This window comes from Primulina huaijiensis, chromosome 9 (assembly GCF_012295235.1).
Source record: "Primulina huaijiensis isolate GDHJ02 chromosome 9, ASM1229523v2, whole genome shotgun sequence".
In the NCBI taxonomy this organism is placed as follows: domain Eukaryota; kingdom Viridiplantae; phylum Streptophyta; class Magnoliopsida; order Lamiales; family Gesneriaceae; genus Primulina; species Primulina huaijiensis.
In genome coordinates, this window is record NC_133314.1 from 715,948 (window position 1) to 731,786 (window position 15,839).

General features: G+C 31.4%; 2 protein-coding genes across 2 annotated transcripts; both read left to right on the forward strand.

Annotated features, from left to right (window-relative positions):
- Nucleotides 1–6,774: 6,774 nt before the first annotated feature.
- Nucleotides 6,775–8,173, forward strand: LOC140985368 (U-box domain-containing protein 17). The gene has a single exon (XM_073453213.1). The coding sequence runs from the start codon at nt 6,895–6,897 to the stop codon at nt 7,819–7,821; it is 927 nt and encodes a 308-aa protein (XP_073309314.1). The 5' UTR covers nt 6,775–6,894; the 3' UTR covers nt 7,822–8,173.
- Nucleotides 8,174–12,149: 3,976 nt separating this feature from the next.
- LOC140984708 (F-box/FBD/LRR-repeat protein At1g13570-like) lies at nt 12,150–14,768 on the forward strand. The gene is made up of 4 exons (XM_073452263.1): nt 12,150–12,324; nt 13,083–13,891; nt 13,998–14,156; nt 14,246–14,768. Exons 2-4 carry the CDS (start codon nt 13,085–13,087, stop codon nt 14,534–14,536), a joined length of 1,257 nt encoding a protein of 418 aa, XP_073308364.1. The 5' UTR covers nt 12,150–12,324; nt 13,083–13,084; the 3' UTR covers nt 14,537–14,768.
- Nucleotides 14,769–15,839: the final 1,071 nt, after the last annotated feature.

Genomic DNA, 15,839 nt, shown 5'->3' on the forward strand with positions numbered 1-15,839 from the left:
AAAATTTTTATACATAGATTTCTATGAGTTTTAAATAATCTAGCATTTGAACTTATTCTATATCTATATAGTTATCTTAATTTATTATTTACTCATTCTAATTCTACACTTTATATATATATTTGTGTTGTTCTGATTATAAGTATGTATTTACATAAATATATTGAATAAACTAAAAATATATAAATACTAAATAATAATCAAATTAAGTGATAATTATTAGAGTACAAAATTGTATAACTAAATTGCTTGAATTAATAATGTCATATATACTTTCAATTTTACTTACTTAGCTTTACTATGAATTTATTTAAAAAGTTCATTTTTATAAATGATATTTATCATGTATATTGATATATTAAATTCTTAAGATGATTTTTAAAATTTATCTAATTTGTTATAAAATACATTAAATAATATTTATATTTTCAATGTCCAGCCCACTTTATTTTAAAATCTTAGCTACACCCCTAGTTTTGCAATCCTTCTTTGCTTACAACAAGCGAATGTAATGACTAAATAAGGCATTAGAAAGTCATATAATGCCTTCATCATTTTACTGCAATTGGTTTCATGAACTCATTTTGTCAAGATAGTTACAGAACCGTTGTCTTTGGGGGGTCAAAGACAACGGTTTTTGGGATCAATGACAACAGTTTTATAGAACCGTTGTCTTTTAGCGTTTTTTTTTGGGTCAACGACAACGGTTCTACGAACTGTTGTCGATTAGCGTGGTTTTTTGACAAACAACGGTTTTGGAAAACGTTGCAATATTTAGCGACGATTATTTCAAAAACCGTCGCTAAATACAAACCGTCGCTACGTTTAAATTAGCGACGGTTCTGAAATAACCGTCGCTAAGTTTAGCGACTGTTTTAAAAAAACCCGTCGCCTCTTTAAATTTAGCGACGGTTTTGACAAACCCGTCGCTAAAATTAGCGACATTGTTTTGAAAACGTCGCTAATTTTAGCGACGGTTTAAATCCAAACCGTTGTCAAATAAAAATATGCGACGGTTTATCATTTACCGTCGCCAATAGCGAGAGTTTAACCAAAACTCGTCGCAAACTGTCTATAAATATCTCCATTCTCGTTCCATTTTCCTCCACAACACTTCACAACACTTAAAATTTTTCTCACCACTTCATAACACTTAAAATTTTTCTCTCTTACACCATTTCATCACTTCACACAACACTTAAAATTTTTTCCTCTTATACAATTTTATCACTTTCACACAACACGTTAAATTTTTCTAACCACTTTATAACACTTAAAATTTTTCTCTTTTACTACTTCACAACATTTAAAATTTTTTTCTTTTACACGATTTTAGTTTGGATTATTAGTTTCTTTTAGATTTATTAAATTATTAAAAGTATTTTTTTTATTTTTCGAAACAAATTAGCGACGGAAATCTTGACAGATGACCGTCGCTAAAATTAGCGACGGTCGTGATTGCTACCCGTCGCTAATTTTAAATCATCTTTAAACTAGCAACGGTTTATGTAACCGTCGCTAATTAGCGACGGTTTTATTCATACACGTCGCTATTTTTATTTGCGAGGGTTTTAAAAACCGTCGCAAATTTGATCTACCACAACGGATAAAAACCGTTGTCGTTGAACGGACTTTCAACAACACCCTCAGTTACAACAGTTTTTAAATGGCTACGATATCCATCGAGTTTTACATACTGCTCCTCACAACCTAATCACACTTTACAAACAAGGCAATGACTAAGAGTCTTGTTTTCAGATAGGACTAATCCTTCATGTTTACAAACTTTAGAAAATATTTTAAAATGTTTAACATATCCATCCATATTTTTATATGCTATTAAAATATTATCAATATAGACAAACATAAATTATAGATGATCTTTAAAAGATTATCCGTCTTTTTTTGAAATATCTCAGGTTCATTTGTCAATCTCATTGGTAATACTTCCAAGAAGTAATGTCCTTGTGGTTTGGAGAAAGTTGTGAATTTTTTGTTTACTTCATTCATCCGAATCTGATAAAATCCAGACTTACAATATAATTTACAGAATATTTTGGCATTACGTATATATCTTATTAAAATTTGATATAAAATATATATCAAACTTCATAATTTTATTAATTTTCTTGATAATTAATAACTAGTTTATGTTAGTTTATTTTGATTTCATCATGATTTTTTTACAAGAAACTCTGGATTGCTATATGTGATAATCATGATTTGATTAAAAAAAAGTTTAAATGTTCCTTGATAATAATCTATATATCTTTTTTATCATCTATGATCATCAAGATGGAGTTACATCTGACGAACTCTTATTCTTTGTCTTCAATGGTTTTAAAGTCGGCTTGGAGTTGGTTTCTTTTTCACCATGCCAACGGATTTTAATTATAATTTTCTTTAATTCTTTTTTTGACATCTTCTAGGGATATCTTTGTTTTTAAATCTATATCTTTATGATGTAAAGCTATTTTGAGGACATCCATTTCTTCCGGTTAGTGGTTTTCTTCTACTTTTATTTGGAACATTGTTTCTCCAAATCTTCTGAAATCTTTTATTTCTGTGTGCAGAAGTTTTCATTCATCATCATGCTTGCTCCAAAAGTGGATTGACAATTTTTTGTAAAATGTCTCTCTTAGTCTCTGGTCTATGACTTTGTGATCACATAGTGTCGTGAACATTAATCGTCTAATTTCATTTTTTGAGTATATGATTTAAAAATTTGAAATAAATTATTTCCTAGTAAAATGTCTGCTCGTGTATCATAAAAATATATCGGTGGTGTTTTCATCTTATACCAAGGTTCTTTGTACCAAAGTGTTTGTCCAGCACCTCTGATTAATAGTTCATTCATCTTAATCCTTTCACATAAGATAGAGATTCATTTGGAGAAATATCATCGAGCAATATGAGGTAATTTTTCTTCAAATTCTTTTGGAAAAACTCCTTTTTATTGTACAGATTCCAGTTCCTGAATCAATATAAGCAACAAAGTATTCTGGTTTATTTGTTCATATAATATTCCTAATAAAATGTATATCGAGAATGAACTCGTGGTCATTGAATTTTCCACTTTTTTTTTAGTACAATAAATTTCATCCTGATTTCAAGTCATTTTCAAGGTTTATATTCCTCTAGAAAGTTTAATCTAAGAACCAATTGATCCAGTTCTTTTCCAGGAATTCCTCTGGTGTGAACTTCCAATTCACCGATGTTTATTATTTCTTGGTAAGCCGTTATCATAAGTTGTTCCACATAATATATGGTATTACAAAGAAATTGATTTATTTGTCTTGTAATATAATATTATTTCAACTTCTACTCATCATTATGGACATCTAAGCTTTCCTATTATTGAAAATCTTTTTATTATTGGTTGAATTTCTCAAACAAGTGTTTTTATCCACATGTGACTTGTTATCTTATCTCCTTGAAAAGATTGTCTCTTTGGTTCCAGTCTAAGACTTTGATTTCTATATAGAATCGGTTTGTCTTGTATCTGGATATTTGTTATATGTATTAAAGGAAACTCGATTCTTTCTAGATAAATTTCTTGAGCAAATATTTTGAATATTTCAATAATTTCATTTTTAATAAACAATTCTGAATGATGTGTATCAGAAAGAGCGTATGAAATTTGATAAGTAGTAGAGTAAGATCTATTACCTTCTTTCATTAGAATTTTTTCTTGAAGTTTTAATGCACCGTCAAGGATCGGCTAAAATCTCAATCTGTCAGATTGTAGGCAATTTTGGATAAATTACTCCTACAATTTTTCTTGCACAAATATTTCCTGAGATAGTTCTCAGTATCAAAATTTGAAGATTACTCTTTTTTGTTATCGTATATAGCAATATAAGTAGATGAATAAATCTCTTATTTAAAAGTAACTTTTATCATGATCTGGACTGCTCCAATATGAATCCATTACATTGTTCGTGCTACTTCTGGCTGGAGATTCTGTAATTATTCTTTTATTTATTCAAAATGAATTAATTACATTTACATATGATTTCTCGTTAGTTCCATGAGAATTGTCATTTTTCTTCTGGAAACCCTACAGATTAGATGATTTTTTCTGTTTTTTAGGCCAAAATTTCCTGAGAGTTTTTCTTCATGTCATGCAGAGAATCCATGATATCACTATAGGCTTAGGTTTTCTTTCATGATTTTTTGGATCATGTTATGAGATATGCTTGCCTAAACAATCCAGACAAATCTTCGTGTATTTCGTGTCAAAACACTTCGTTTTCAGTCAGATTCTGATTATGTTCCATCGTATTATTCTTGTCTCAAGACTTCTTCTTCTTCATATATACTCTCGTCTGAAGGAATCTCCTCAACCGATATATTTGAACTAGGTCTTAGTGATAAATCGCTTCTTCGATATCTGGAGTTGATTCAAAGCACCTTATTCTGTTTCTATCATTTTTTGGACAGTTGGTCGAAATATGACCTCTTACTCCACATGTCCGGCAATTACAATTATTAAAACTTTCATTAGCTCTAGTGTGAGCTCTTCTGAAATTTTCCTTTGTTGGTGTCTGTCTCGTGCTTCAAGATGAGTTCGATGCTTGATATTTCATCACACTCCTTGATGATCCACTCTTCGTCTAGATTTATCAGATCTGGATTTTGTCTTGACCATATTGTTCTTGTTTTCCAATAACTTCCTCCACTTTTTTCAACTTATGTCATAAGGACTAGATCTAAAACTCTTCCTTTTTTTTTTTTTTTTTTTTTTTTTTTTTTTTTTTTTTNATTATTGTCGGAAGGTCATTTTCTTTACAACATAGAGGAGTACGTTTATTTATACCTCTTAATAATTTGTAATTCTCTTGCAATGCTTCAATATGACACCATTCTATCAGTTTTCATTTGAAAACGAGGCTAGTTTGGCCAGAGTATCTAGATTGTCGGTGATATATTCTTTTATTAGCATTTTTCTTTAGAGACTTGGCATTTTGGCGAAAAAACTTTGCATTGATGTATTTCTTCGACTCCTAAATTCTATCTATATTTATGGAATAACATAATGTATTAATCAACTAAACATATGTCATGTAATCCAAGACTATACAGAGCATGAGTATATATCTTTTTCTTCTCTGTATCTTGAATATGGAAATAATCTACCCCTATTAACCGAGCTTTAAATATAGTAGTCATTATTCTAGCTATCTCGCTAATCAATTCTCTGGCTAGGACTAATTCTTTGGTATTTGCTGAAGTCATGACCCAAACGATTTTGACTGATCTCATAAGACTCATTTCTAAAAGTTTAATGAATCATTCTATGTTGAGATCAAGTGTTTCTACTGCGATTTTCATAGCCGATGTTTAATCATCTATGAGATATTCTCTGTTTTTAAGTCAAGCACATCAATGTTAAGAACAACCTCGTAAAAATATATTTGTTATAAAACAGTCTTTCTATAGGGTTTTTGGTGCAAAAGAATTTGATTCTTTCTTGATCTCGTTCATGTTGGGTGTGCTTCTCCATCAACTTGGAAATCACTTCGGGGTTTTTATATTTGTATCATAGGATCACACACTTTTTCTTGATAGTTCTTGAGAAATTATTATGTTAACTAGGGGTTGTTCACCCCTTATTTTGTTCATTTTCAGATATAAGATCTTGAGATTTGCAAAATTTTCAATTAGGACTTGGAGATCATGGATGCCAATCATTTCTATTGTTGTTATCAAATTATTTTATTTCTTGAGACAGTTTTGATGATATTGATAATTTTCTCGTCATTGATCAAAGATTTTTCCACTATCTTGGTTTTCTTTCTTTGATATAATAAATGTTATATACAAAAGGATGGTGGTAACCTTCATCCCGAAATCCTATTGGTAGAACTAAGTTGTTCTAGGATTTGAATTCTTATTTGAATATCCTTTAAAGTTTCAAGAATTTCTTCTAAGGATTTTTTCAAATTTTCGTGGTACACAATATATCTGAATATCATGATATTTTACCTTTTTTTTAGATTTCTCGAAGATTTCCAGAGTTTAAAACTTTGGTTAGATCTTTTTGTTTTAATTATTTCATTTTATTGGTATAAAACTTGAAAATATTAAATCTTGAACATATGTTCATCCATATTTTGATAGAACTCTCCTCCTCATCAATAAAAGATATTAAATAATAATAATAATAATAATTTAATATGTCGTAAATAAAAACTCTAAGCTCTCAAACCATTTCCATGACATAGTATAATTATTTTCTAATCATAATGAAACCAATAGTATTTTGAATATTTTTATAAAAAAAAAAAAATTAGCTTAAAGAACCAAATTGGACATAATTTAAAAGATTTAGGAATAAATTGAGACAATAAGGATCAAATTGGGACGGTAGGTAAACATTTGAGACCAAATTGGATTTTTTATCTCCCAAAAATTGTAATCTTTTTTATTTATTCAAAAATATTTTATTTATTTAAATATGTATTGTTTTAATTTTCGAAATAATAAAAAAAAATGTGTATTAAAGTGTCAAATCTATTTACCAGTAACATGATTACTAAATAACAATAATATTTAAAATAATAGTAATAACAACGACAATAACAAGAAAATCTTATGCGTGCTTTGGCGGGCATGCATGCACTAGCAGATTTTCGCAAAACTCCCAAAGTCACACTCATTTTATGAATAAAAAACCCTGTTTTAACTGTTTTACGCAGTCAAAAAAATCCACTCGCTTTTCCCAAGTTTTCAATGGATAAATCACCAAACCTCCGACTCATTCCTATATATAATATATATAGTGCAAATGGGTGGGGACTTTTATTAAAGTCAGCCCACCTAACAAGAGGATAATTTCGATCACGTCTCCTCCAAATCTGACAAGAAAATCGCCAAGAAACTGTTGAAACTATGGAGATTGTGAAGCGGAGAACGGTGAAATCGTTGGTGACCAAGATGAGTTCTGTGTCGGAGCAGACCCGTATCGAATCCATCTGCGAGCTGCGTTTGCTTACTAAAAACGATCCCGAAAGCCGCCCGATAATTGCGGAGGCGAACGCCATACCCTTGATCGCCGAATCCCTTTATTCTCCGGTGAAGATTCTTCAAGAAAACGCCACCGCCACGCTGTTGAACTTGTCTATTTCCTGCAAAGAGCATCTCATGTCTTCCCATGGGGTCCTAGATGCCCTCTCCCACGCCCTACGCAACCCCGCCTCCCCTTTCTCGGCCCAGTGCGCTGCCGCAACCATTTTTAGCCTTGTGAGCTTCGAGTCGTATCGCCCCATTATCGGGCACAAGAGGGATATCATATTCGGGCTGGTGGAGATCGTGAGGAATCAAGGATCGGCAGCTCGGTCGATCAAGGATGCTCTTAGAGCCCTTTTCGGGATTGCTCTTTATCCGATGAATAGAGCTCAAATGGTTGAGCTTGGAACTGTTCAGGCTTTGTTTTCATTGATAGTGAAGGATGGGAGAGTTGGACTGGTCGAAGATGCCACCGCTGTGATTGCACAAGTGGCAGGGTGTGAGGAGAGCTGGGAGGCATTCAAGAAAGCTTCGAGCGTCAGTGTTCTGATGGATTTGTTGGATAATTCCACGGGTTCGAGTCATAGGACTAAGGAGAATGCGGTCTACACAATGTTGAATTTGGTGCAATGTGGGGGGGAGAAGGTTGTGAGTGAGTTGAAGGGGAAAATAGAGGCAAGGGTGATTGAAGGGATTCATGATGTGGTGGAAAACGGTAGCGAAAAGGGTAAAGACAAGGGCTTGGCACTTTTAAAGATTTTTGATTTCAAGGATGTGCGGTCGGAGTCTTTGTCGAGCCTCTCGTCGTGAAAGTTTGAGGTTATGCTGTTATGATTCTCCTGTAAAATTATTTGGATTGATCTTGTGTTTGTATGTCATGTCAATTAAATTGATGAAACTAATATAGCTATGACAACACTGTGGTGCAAGGAAAAGATAGTAAAGATTGGTGTATTGTGCTTAGAAGTGCAAGATTTTTTCACAATTGTTGTATTGTATAGTCTTTCTAAGTGGTATTGTGCCTTTGCCTTTGCTGACTTTATTCTGATACGCCACCAATATCGTGAGCACAAGTGCTTTAGGCGCTTCTCTTACGTTTTCGTGTATGATTCCTTGAACCTATAATCCACTCGAATAAGATGAACCGGTTGCTTATCGAATCCTCTTTGATACAGCTTATTTATTTTAGTTGTGTCTCGACTTTCTTGCTTGCTGCTATTATTTGATCGGGCAAATTTTCAGCATTTTGTCCGAAATCTCGCATAAGTGCTTTTTCTGTTGAGTAATGTGCTATGGGTTGACGTTGATTTTGTTGACATAGCCTGCATTTGCAAAATGAACACATGGGATATAATAGTGTTGAACATGGAAGTGGTGCTCATGTCACTGGAAGATTTGCGACCAAGAAAGATTCATAGATCGGTTACAGGAGATACTGCGGTTTGCCGCGGTCTCTGTTTCCTTGAATTCCTTGCTACCAAATTATATACCTCTATGTTGTTGGGCAGAGTATATGCACCAAAAAGACTGATGTTCACAGTTTTGGTGTTCTGGTGCTCGAAATCTTAAGTGGAAAGCAGCCAACTGGTAATGCTTCTTTCATTGAGATAGGGTCTCAACATTGTTGGATGGGTATGCCTCTATTTCCTCCCGTCTGTTAGAATTTTTAGTGACTGAAGATTGATCAAAAAATATTAGCAGAAAGAGAGGATCGATTTAGTTTTTGTTCGAAGGCATTGATTATTCTTTCATGGTGATAAAAATATTTGGTTTCCGAAATGTTGGATCATATATTTCTTTCACATATCTTGGACGTCCAATAAATGATACTGAGAAAACAATTCTCTACTCAATCTCATGAATGCCTCTAGTTTTTCCAATGAGTAGGTTTTTTATTTGATGACTCACGGATCTTTATTCATTAGACGGTCTTAAAGATAGATATATATATATATATATAAAAAAGACCGTCTAATGAATATATATATAGTTTTTAAAGTTGTGCTCGATGTTTTCTTAAGTCAGTATCGAAATTTTAATCATTCTCTTTCCTGGGAATATGGCGTGGGTTATTTCAGCGCCGTAGCGCGTGGTGTTTTTTTAGTTGTGCTCGATGTTTTCTTAAGTCAAGTATCGAAATTTTAATCATTCTCTTCCTCGATGTATGTTATTCATTAATTTTTTTATAAAATTAATCTAAAAAATAGGTGAGATGATATATTGAAAAAAAAAATTAAGGCATTGACACATTAAAAATTTGAAGAAATGAATTAAAGATGGAAGAAAAGATGTTTGAGAATCAGAAAAATAGAGGTAGGGAAATTGAGGTAAATTGATTTAGAATTTGTATTGTGCTTTTATTTTTATTTTTTTTATTTAATGTTCTTATTCTTAAAACGATTTTTTTTGACAGGTTTATTTTAAAACTATTATTAAAATAAAAGAATGATAATAATTGGATTATTTAAAGAAAGAAGATTTTATAACTGGTGGGGAAACTTTATTTCATATATAAACATTTAAAAAATCAATATGCAACATATTGTATTATCTCGAGGAACAAAATTGAAAAATATTAAACTTATATAAGAATATTATATTAATAAAAAAATGGAAGGAAAAAAAAACCCCTCCATTGAATTGGGGGTGGATCTTTTAGAGCTCAGCTAATAAGTACATCATCTCCTTTCCTCCAAATATCCTAATCACTTAAATCTTATCTTCAAGATTTCTTACCTCAGGTTATGTTAGAAATAAGGAGTTGATGTTGGAGTACCATTTTCTCTCACACAAAACACAGTGAAAGTTTAACATTTTTCGAAGAAATTTTCTTTTGACGATCAAAATATTCTTGGGCGTCTTATGATTCAAATTCATGCGTATGGTGTTTTAAAGATTTTACCTTTGGGTTGTAAATGTTGGCTCCAACTAACCCGATGTTTAGACAGTAATAGCTTTTATTATAACTTCATACGAACAATCTACTGGATCGTTATCTTTTTTCAATTGTCTAATAAGATCCACGATCAAAAACGATGTTGCTCATCAAGATTGGACTAGAAAACTTGACGAGGTTTGCGTCGAGAATCAATTGCTGGAATTTGCGAGATACAAATTTTTAATTTTTTTTAAAATGCTTAATTTTATATTCAATTTAATAGTAATTGATAGAAATTAGCGTTGACCTTAGTACAATTTGACAAGGTTAATATTAAAAATAAAGTTGCAATAACAATTTTGAGAAAAAAATATTGGTGCAAAGATAATTTGAAAAACAAAAAGTAATGTCCTCTAGGTGATAGATTCTTTATATAACTGCTAGTAAATTATGCACACACGTTTCGTTGAGAGAAATGAAATATGTACCTGTATTAAGACTTTGGCCCAACTTAGATATTTCTTATTGGACTTGAGCCCATTTACAAGGGACATGCAAACAATCTGCTGTTGAGTAATGGCAATAAACAAGAAAAAAAGTAATAACACATGTTGTGTCTTTTATAGTATATGAATGTTTTATATTATAAACATTTGATAAATTTTTGCTAGATAATTTTTTTTATCAAACAAATTGTAAGTTAACTGAAAATGAGGTTGAAAATTTGCAATTTTGTAATGATCGTACTAAAAAGACCAACATAATCACTCTGGTATTTTTAAAATAATAATAAATTTGTTATATATTTGATGTTGTACCTAAAAAAACTCTCTTAAGTTAATAATAACCTCAAAATAAGTAATCAACTATCTAGAACCCTTTCAGAACATAAATAAAGTGTATCATATTGTAAAAGTTCGTGCACAATTTCAAATATATATAATTGCTATAAAACTATATTACAAATTCATATAACACAACATAATATAATATAATATAATACAAGTTGAACCAAGTATTAAATTATACAGATGCACTGTATTGTTATATATTATATATTTATATTGTATAATACTGTTTCTCGTCAATTGGGAATGACATGTAAGAATCAATTTCTTGTTTGAAAAACATAAATTTGAGTATAAAAATTGCAAATCATGCACGGTTCGCGAAAAACAGGGTGAGCCACCGGAGAGAGAAACTCACGGTAGGTGGAATTGGTCCCCATTCTCTATTTTATAATATAATATAATATAATATAATATAATATAATATAATATAATATTTTTGTTAGAAAATGGTATCCTACGACAAAATGGTATCCTACGACAAGGTATTATGAATCTGCCCGAGAAGTAGCAGGGGAGGTATTATTGCAATCTATTCTCGTCTCACTTTAAAGGTTGTGTGTGTTTTTATAATATTTTTTTAAAATTTATTTGATTTATATTTAAATATGGATAAAATTTTAATTATAAAAAATAGTGAGAGACTACATTGTAATTTTGATATATATGAATTAAAAAATTAATATAAAAAAGAAATGAAAAAAACTAAAGTATAAATTGAACCTACAATTTGATGATTAAAAATAAATACTCTATCCGCTAAGCTATATGTGATTTGCATTAAAGTTTTAACATTTTATTAATATATATAATCATTAAAATAGATTATGACATCGAAAATTAGTTTATTTGAAAATCTCAAACTTAATAATATAGTCTATATGATTTTAAAACGATTGCATAGATTTATTGGCAAAATTTATAGTAAACATTTGATATAATATGATAGTTAATCAAATCCAACTTTAATCGTTGTTAAGGAAAAACAACCTTAATGTATTACTATTACTTTTAGAAATCATTAAGGATCTAGAATAATTATTTTGGTGTTGTCGACTTTTGTATTACAAAATCATATTAGTGAAATAAATCGTATTTGAAAAATTTTGTGTGACAGATTAATCCGAAAAAATACGAGAATCAAATTATTGATCATTAATCAAATGATGATTATTCTGTTAACTCAAACAATTATTATCATTTTTATGATATAACTTTAAATTTTTTATATATAAAAATCCATTTAATACTAAAATATTATTTTATATTTTATATTAGAAAAATAAAATAGCATTAAAGAAGTGCTGAGTCAACAAGCAAGTGGATGAGGTCGGTTTTTGATCTTATCATGATCCGAGTAAGAGCTCTGAAAAAATGGGTCCCACACACTCATAGGCATTTCACCAATCAATATATTCCCGATCAAATTCAAACCTCTATTTACCAAATACCCATCGTCTCACCAGTTCCGCCGCTCAAATTTTTTTCTGATCGACACTTCACTCAATTCTCTCTGTCGCCTGCCAATTGCCCACAATTATCTGCCGTCAAAACTCGCCAGGGAAATAAGAATCAAGGGCTTTTTAGGTGCGAGAAGCACTTTTCTCTCCCTCTAATTTTTGGATTTCTTGCTGATTTTGGTTGTCTTTTGAAAATTGAATAGCTCGTGCTTTTTTTAGGCGATTTGACATGATTCAAATGGTCTTTTGTTGTGTTTTGGTAAATTTTCGTTCGGATTCCGTGATAAAAGGTCCAAAGAAATTAATTCTGTGTATCGCGATGACCACTTCGAAGAGGTGCTCTCATTGACTTTGATTCATAATTAAAAAAAATTATGAGTTTTCTAGATTATAATTGACTTTTCAATTTTTTTGTTAGCTGCCCAGAAAGATACCTTTCTTTAGAGTTATTTTATATTGGTCAAAATATGAGATTCCTGTTATCTAGCCAGGTTGTCGCGTTAAGGTATGAAATCTAGCTAAAAACTAGAAATCTAAATGATTTTTACTGGTGGATACAATGAAACATCTCTTGCCTATTATGTCAAAGTCTTGGTTCGATTATAGAGCTAAGCATAGGTCGGGGTAAAATCTTTGGTTCTTCCGTATTTTTAACTTCCCTATTTATTTCAGTCTTAAATAAATGTTCACAAATTTCTTATGAATAAATCCATGTAAGACTTCAATCTTTAGATTTCGCTTTAGATCAATTTTTTTTCGGTTGAATTTAGCGTTTCTTATGGGTCGAGAATACTTGTAGCTGTCGGATGTTTTTATTTTTTTTCAACTTCTGTGGTATGATGATGTCTAAATCCTGAGATAATTTTCTTGGTTTTTGTGTTTCAGACATGAGAATGAAGGGTTCAATTATGTCCGAGGTTGATTTGATTAGCAATCTACCTTGTAGCATAATAGAGAACATTCTTGGATGCTTGCCTCTACGAGACATAGTCAGAACGAGCATTTTGTCGAGAGAATGGAGATATAAATGGATAACATGTCCTGAAATCGTGTTTGATTTCTGGTTTGACCAAATGTTTCTCGGAGGTCACAAACTCGAGACCCTTGTTCACCAAATTCTTAAACTTCACAAGGGACCTTTGCTCAGATTTGCACTCCAAGTCCCTGATCTGAAAAGTAGCCACCATATTGATCAATGGATTCATCTGCTTCCAAAAAATACCCTCCAAGATTTAACCCTCCATGTATCTAGGGGAGACAACCATAAGCTGCCTTCTGATATATACGCCTTCCAAAATTTAAGAAATTTAAAGCTCTACAACTGTGCATTCAATCCTCCCTTGGGTTTTAAAGGGTTTAGTAAACTCGAGAACCTTGATCTTCAAAATGTTGTACTAGTACCTGAAACTTTCGGAAATTTCTTTGCTTCTTGCCCCGCAGTTGAAAGGCTGAGGTTGGTTCACTGCACTAGCTTCGATTGTCTCGAAATTGTTGGTCCGAAGTTAAAATATCTTGAGTTTCATGGCTTACTCAGATCCATCTCTTTTGAGAAGTGCCCCCTTCTTAAAGATGTTAAAATATCTTTCTCCTCCATGGATTTCAAAAGGGGAAACCGATTCTCCATCGATTTGGTTAAGTCCCTAAGCTCTCTACCCGCACTCGAGGAGCTACAACTGCAGGCTTATGCCTTGGAGGTGAGGAAATTTACAATGTATCAGTTGACACAAAGTTTGAAAATAATACTTAGGTCAAGTATTATGCGTGATCTCAATTAATGAACTTTTGTTGGCACATTTATAGGATCTTGTTGAGTATGGCGCCCCCAAGAAACTGCCTGTGGCCTTGAGAACCCTGAAAACTCTTCACCTTTCAGATATGTATTTCGAAAAAATTCAGGAAATCGCTTGTGCCATTTGTTTCATCAGAAGCTCCCCCAGTTTACAAAAGCTTAAAATCACTGTAAGTTTATATCTAGTTCTTGAATTGTCATTTTGTTTCCAAAATATTCAATCAAGAACCAATTTTGATGAAATTTCCATTATCTCCAGGCCTTCACCTCAGATGTTGTGGATTCTGTCTTGGAATTTCTCCGATCCCAGAAAAGCTCGGATACATTGACACACCTTAAAACCGTTACTATGCAACTTTTCTCCGGCAACGAGTCCGAAATGGAGTTCATAAAATATCTATTATCATCTGCTACTGAACTCGAAGAAATGTCAATTGCCCCCCATTCAAGTAGTGTTTTTGATGAAGGAGAGTCCATATTGAACGAACTCAAACAGTTTCCTAGAGCATCTCCGAGGGCGGAAATCATTAATTCGGATAAAATGCAATAGACATACATATATTGTAGCATATTCCTTGAAGCCCCTATGAGTTGCTGTACTTTTGTAATTAGTTTTGCTTGGTTTTATTTGTTCTTTTCCATTTACGGCCGTGGTTTTTACTGGCCTTTTGTGCTTATAGTTTCTGTATTTAGTTTGAATTAATCTGGAACCAAGAATTGTCTTATAGCATTGATGGTGGTATTGTTATTTAAGGATATTATGATCAATCCATTCAAAATTATATTTGTAACCAATGGTCGTCGTATTAGTATTCTTAGTTAGCTAATTGGTTTGAACTATTTTATAAATCTTATGGTAATTTGAATTCACTATTTACATGCAATAATCATGTTAGATCTGTAGCAATGATGAGTGGTAGGGATGGTTTGATGAGATGAATGGAATTGATTGATACAGGAGCTCCACTAAATGTTCGGCTCGATGGAGCAACTCTAATGCGATATTTTCGATTCATTGTCGTATATACTTTTTCCTATGGGACCATTGAGTTTAAATTATTTTCAATTTAATTCAGATATTATTTGATTATGCTTCATTGGATTTACTGGACTCAGTATATAATTCTTTAAAATAATACTAGAAAATATAAGTGTCTTATACATCTATGTTTTTATGATAAAATTTGGTTAACAATAAACAAACAATAATAGACGATTTTATAAATTTATATTTGTAATATATAAATTTTTATTTGTAAGATATGTCGATTTAAAATAATATTTTTCTCATTATTTTTTCATCAAAAATGGTCATTATTATTATTTGATAACCAATGGCGAGGGTGCCACAAGGTACAACGATCAATCAAATGGAGATATTTTCAAGGCGAATTGAATGTGAATTTTTCTTCTCTTTTTTTTAAAAAAACTTAGGTCAAAGTTATCTCCAAATTTGTACTTAACTTATCTATCTATACTATTTTTTTTAATTAAAATTAAACTCTTACAGTAATTGATATTAATTTTTGGAAATGTGATTAAATGGAACTCAACTTTTTGTTCAATTTAACCTCCGATTTAAACTATCAAATCTCTTTTCAATTAATGTCCAAATAAAATAAGTAAGCTTTTTGTTAGACGATCTCACTGATTTATATTCGTAAAACGGGTCGATATGATCCATATTTACATTAGAAAATAATCTTTTTGACATAAAATATAATATTTTTCATAAGTATGATCGAGTCAAAGATATCACAAATTTGATCCGTAAAACAGTCTCATATAAGCTTTTATACAAATAAAATTTTTTTATCGTATCACTTCGGATATATCTTTAATTTTTACACATA

Coding starts and splice junctions, on each gene's coding strand:
- LOC140984708 (XM_073452263.1), top strand. CDS start 13,085: ATGAGAATGAAGGGTTCAATTATGTCCGAGGTTGATTTGATTAGCAAT. Junction 13,892..13,997: donor TGCAGGCTTATGCCTTGGAG/GTGAGGAAATTT, acceptor GCACATTTATAG/GATCTTGTTGAGTATGGCGC. Junction 14,157..14,245: donor TACAAAAGCTTAAAATCACT/GTAAGTTTATAT, acceptor CATTATCTCCAG/GCCTTCACCTCAGATGTTGT.
- LOC140985368 (XM_073453213.1), top strand. CDS start 6,895: ATGGAGATTGTGAAGCGGAGAACGGTGAAATCGTTGGTGACCAAGATG.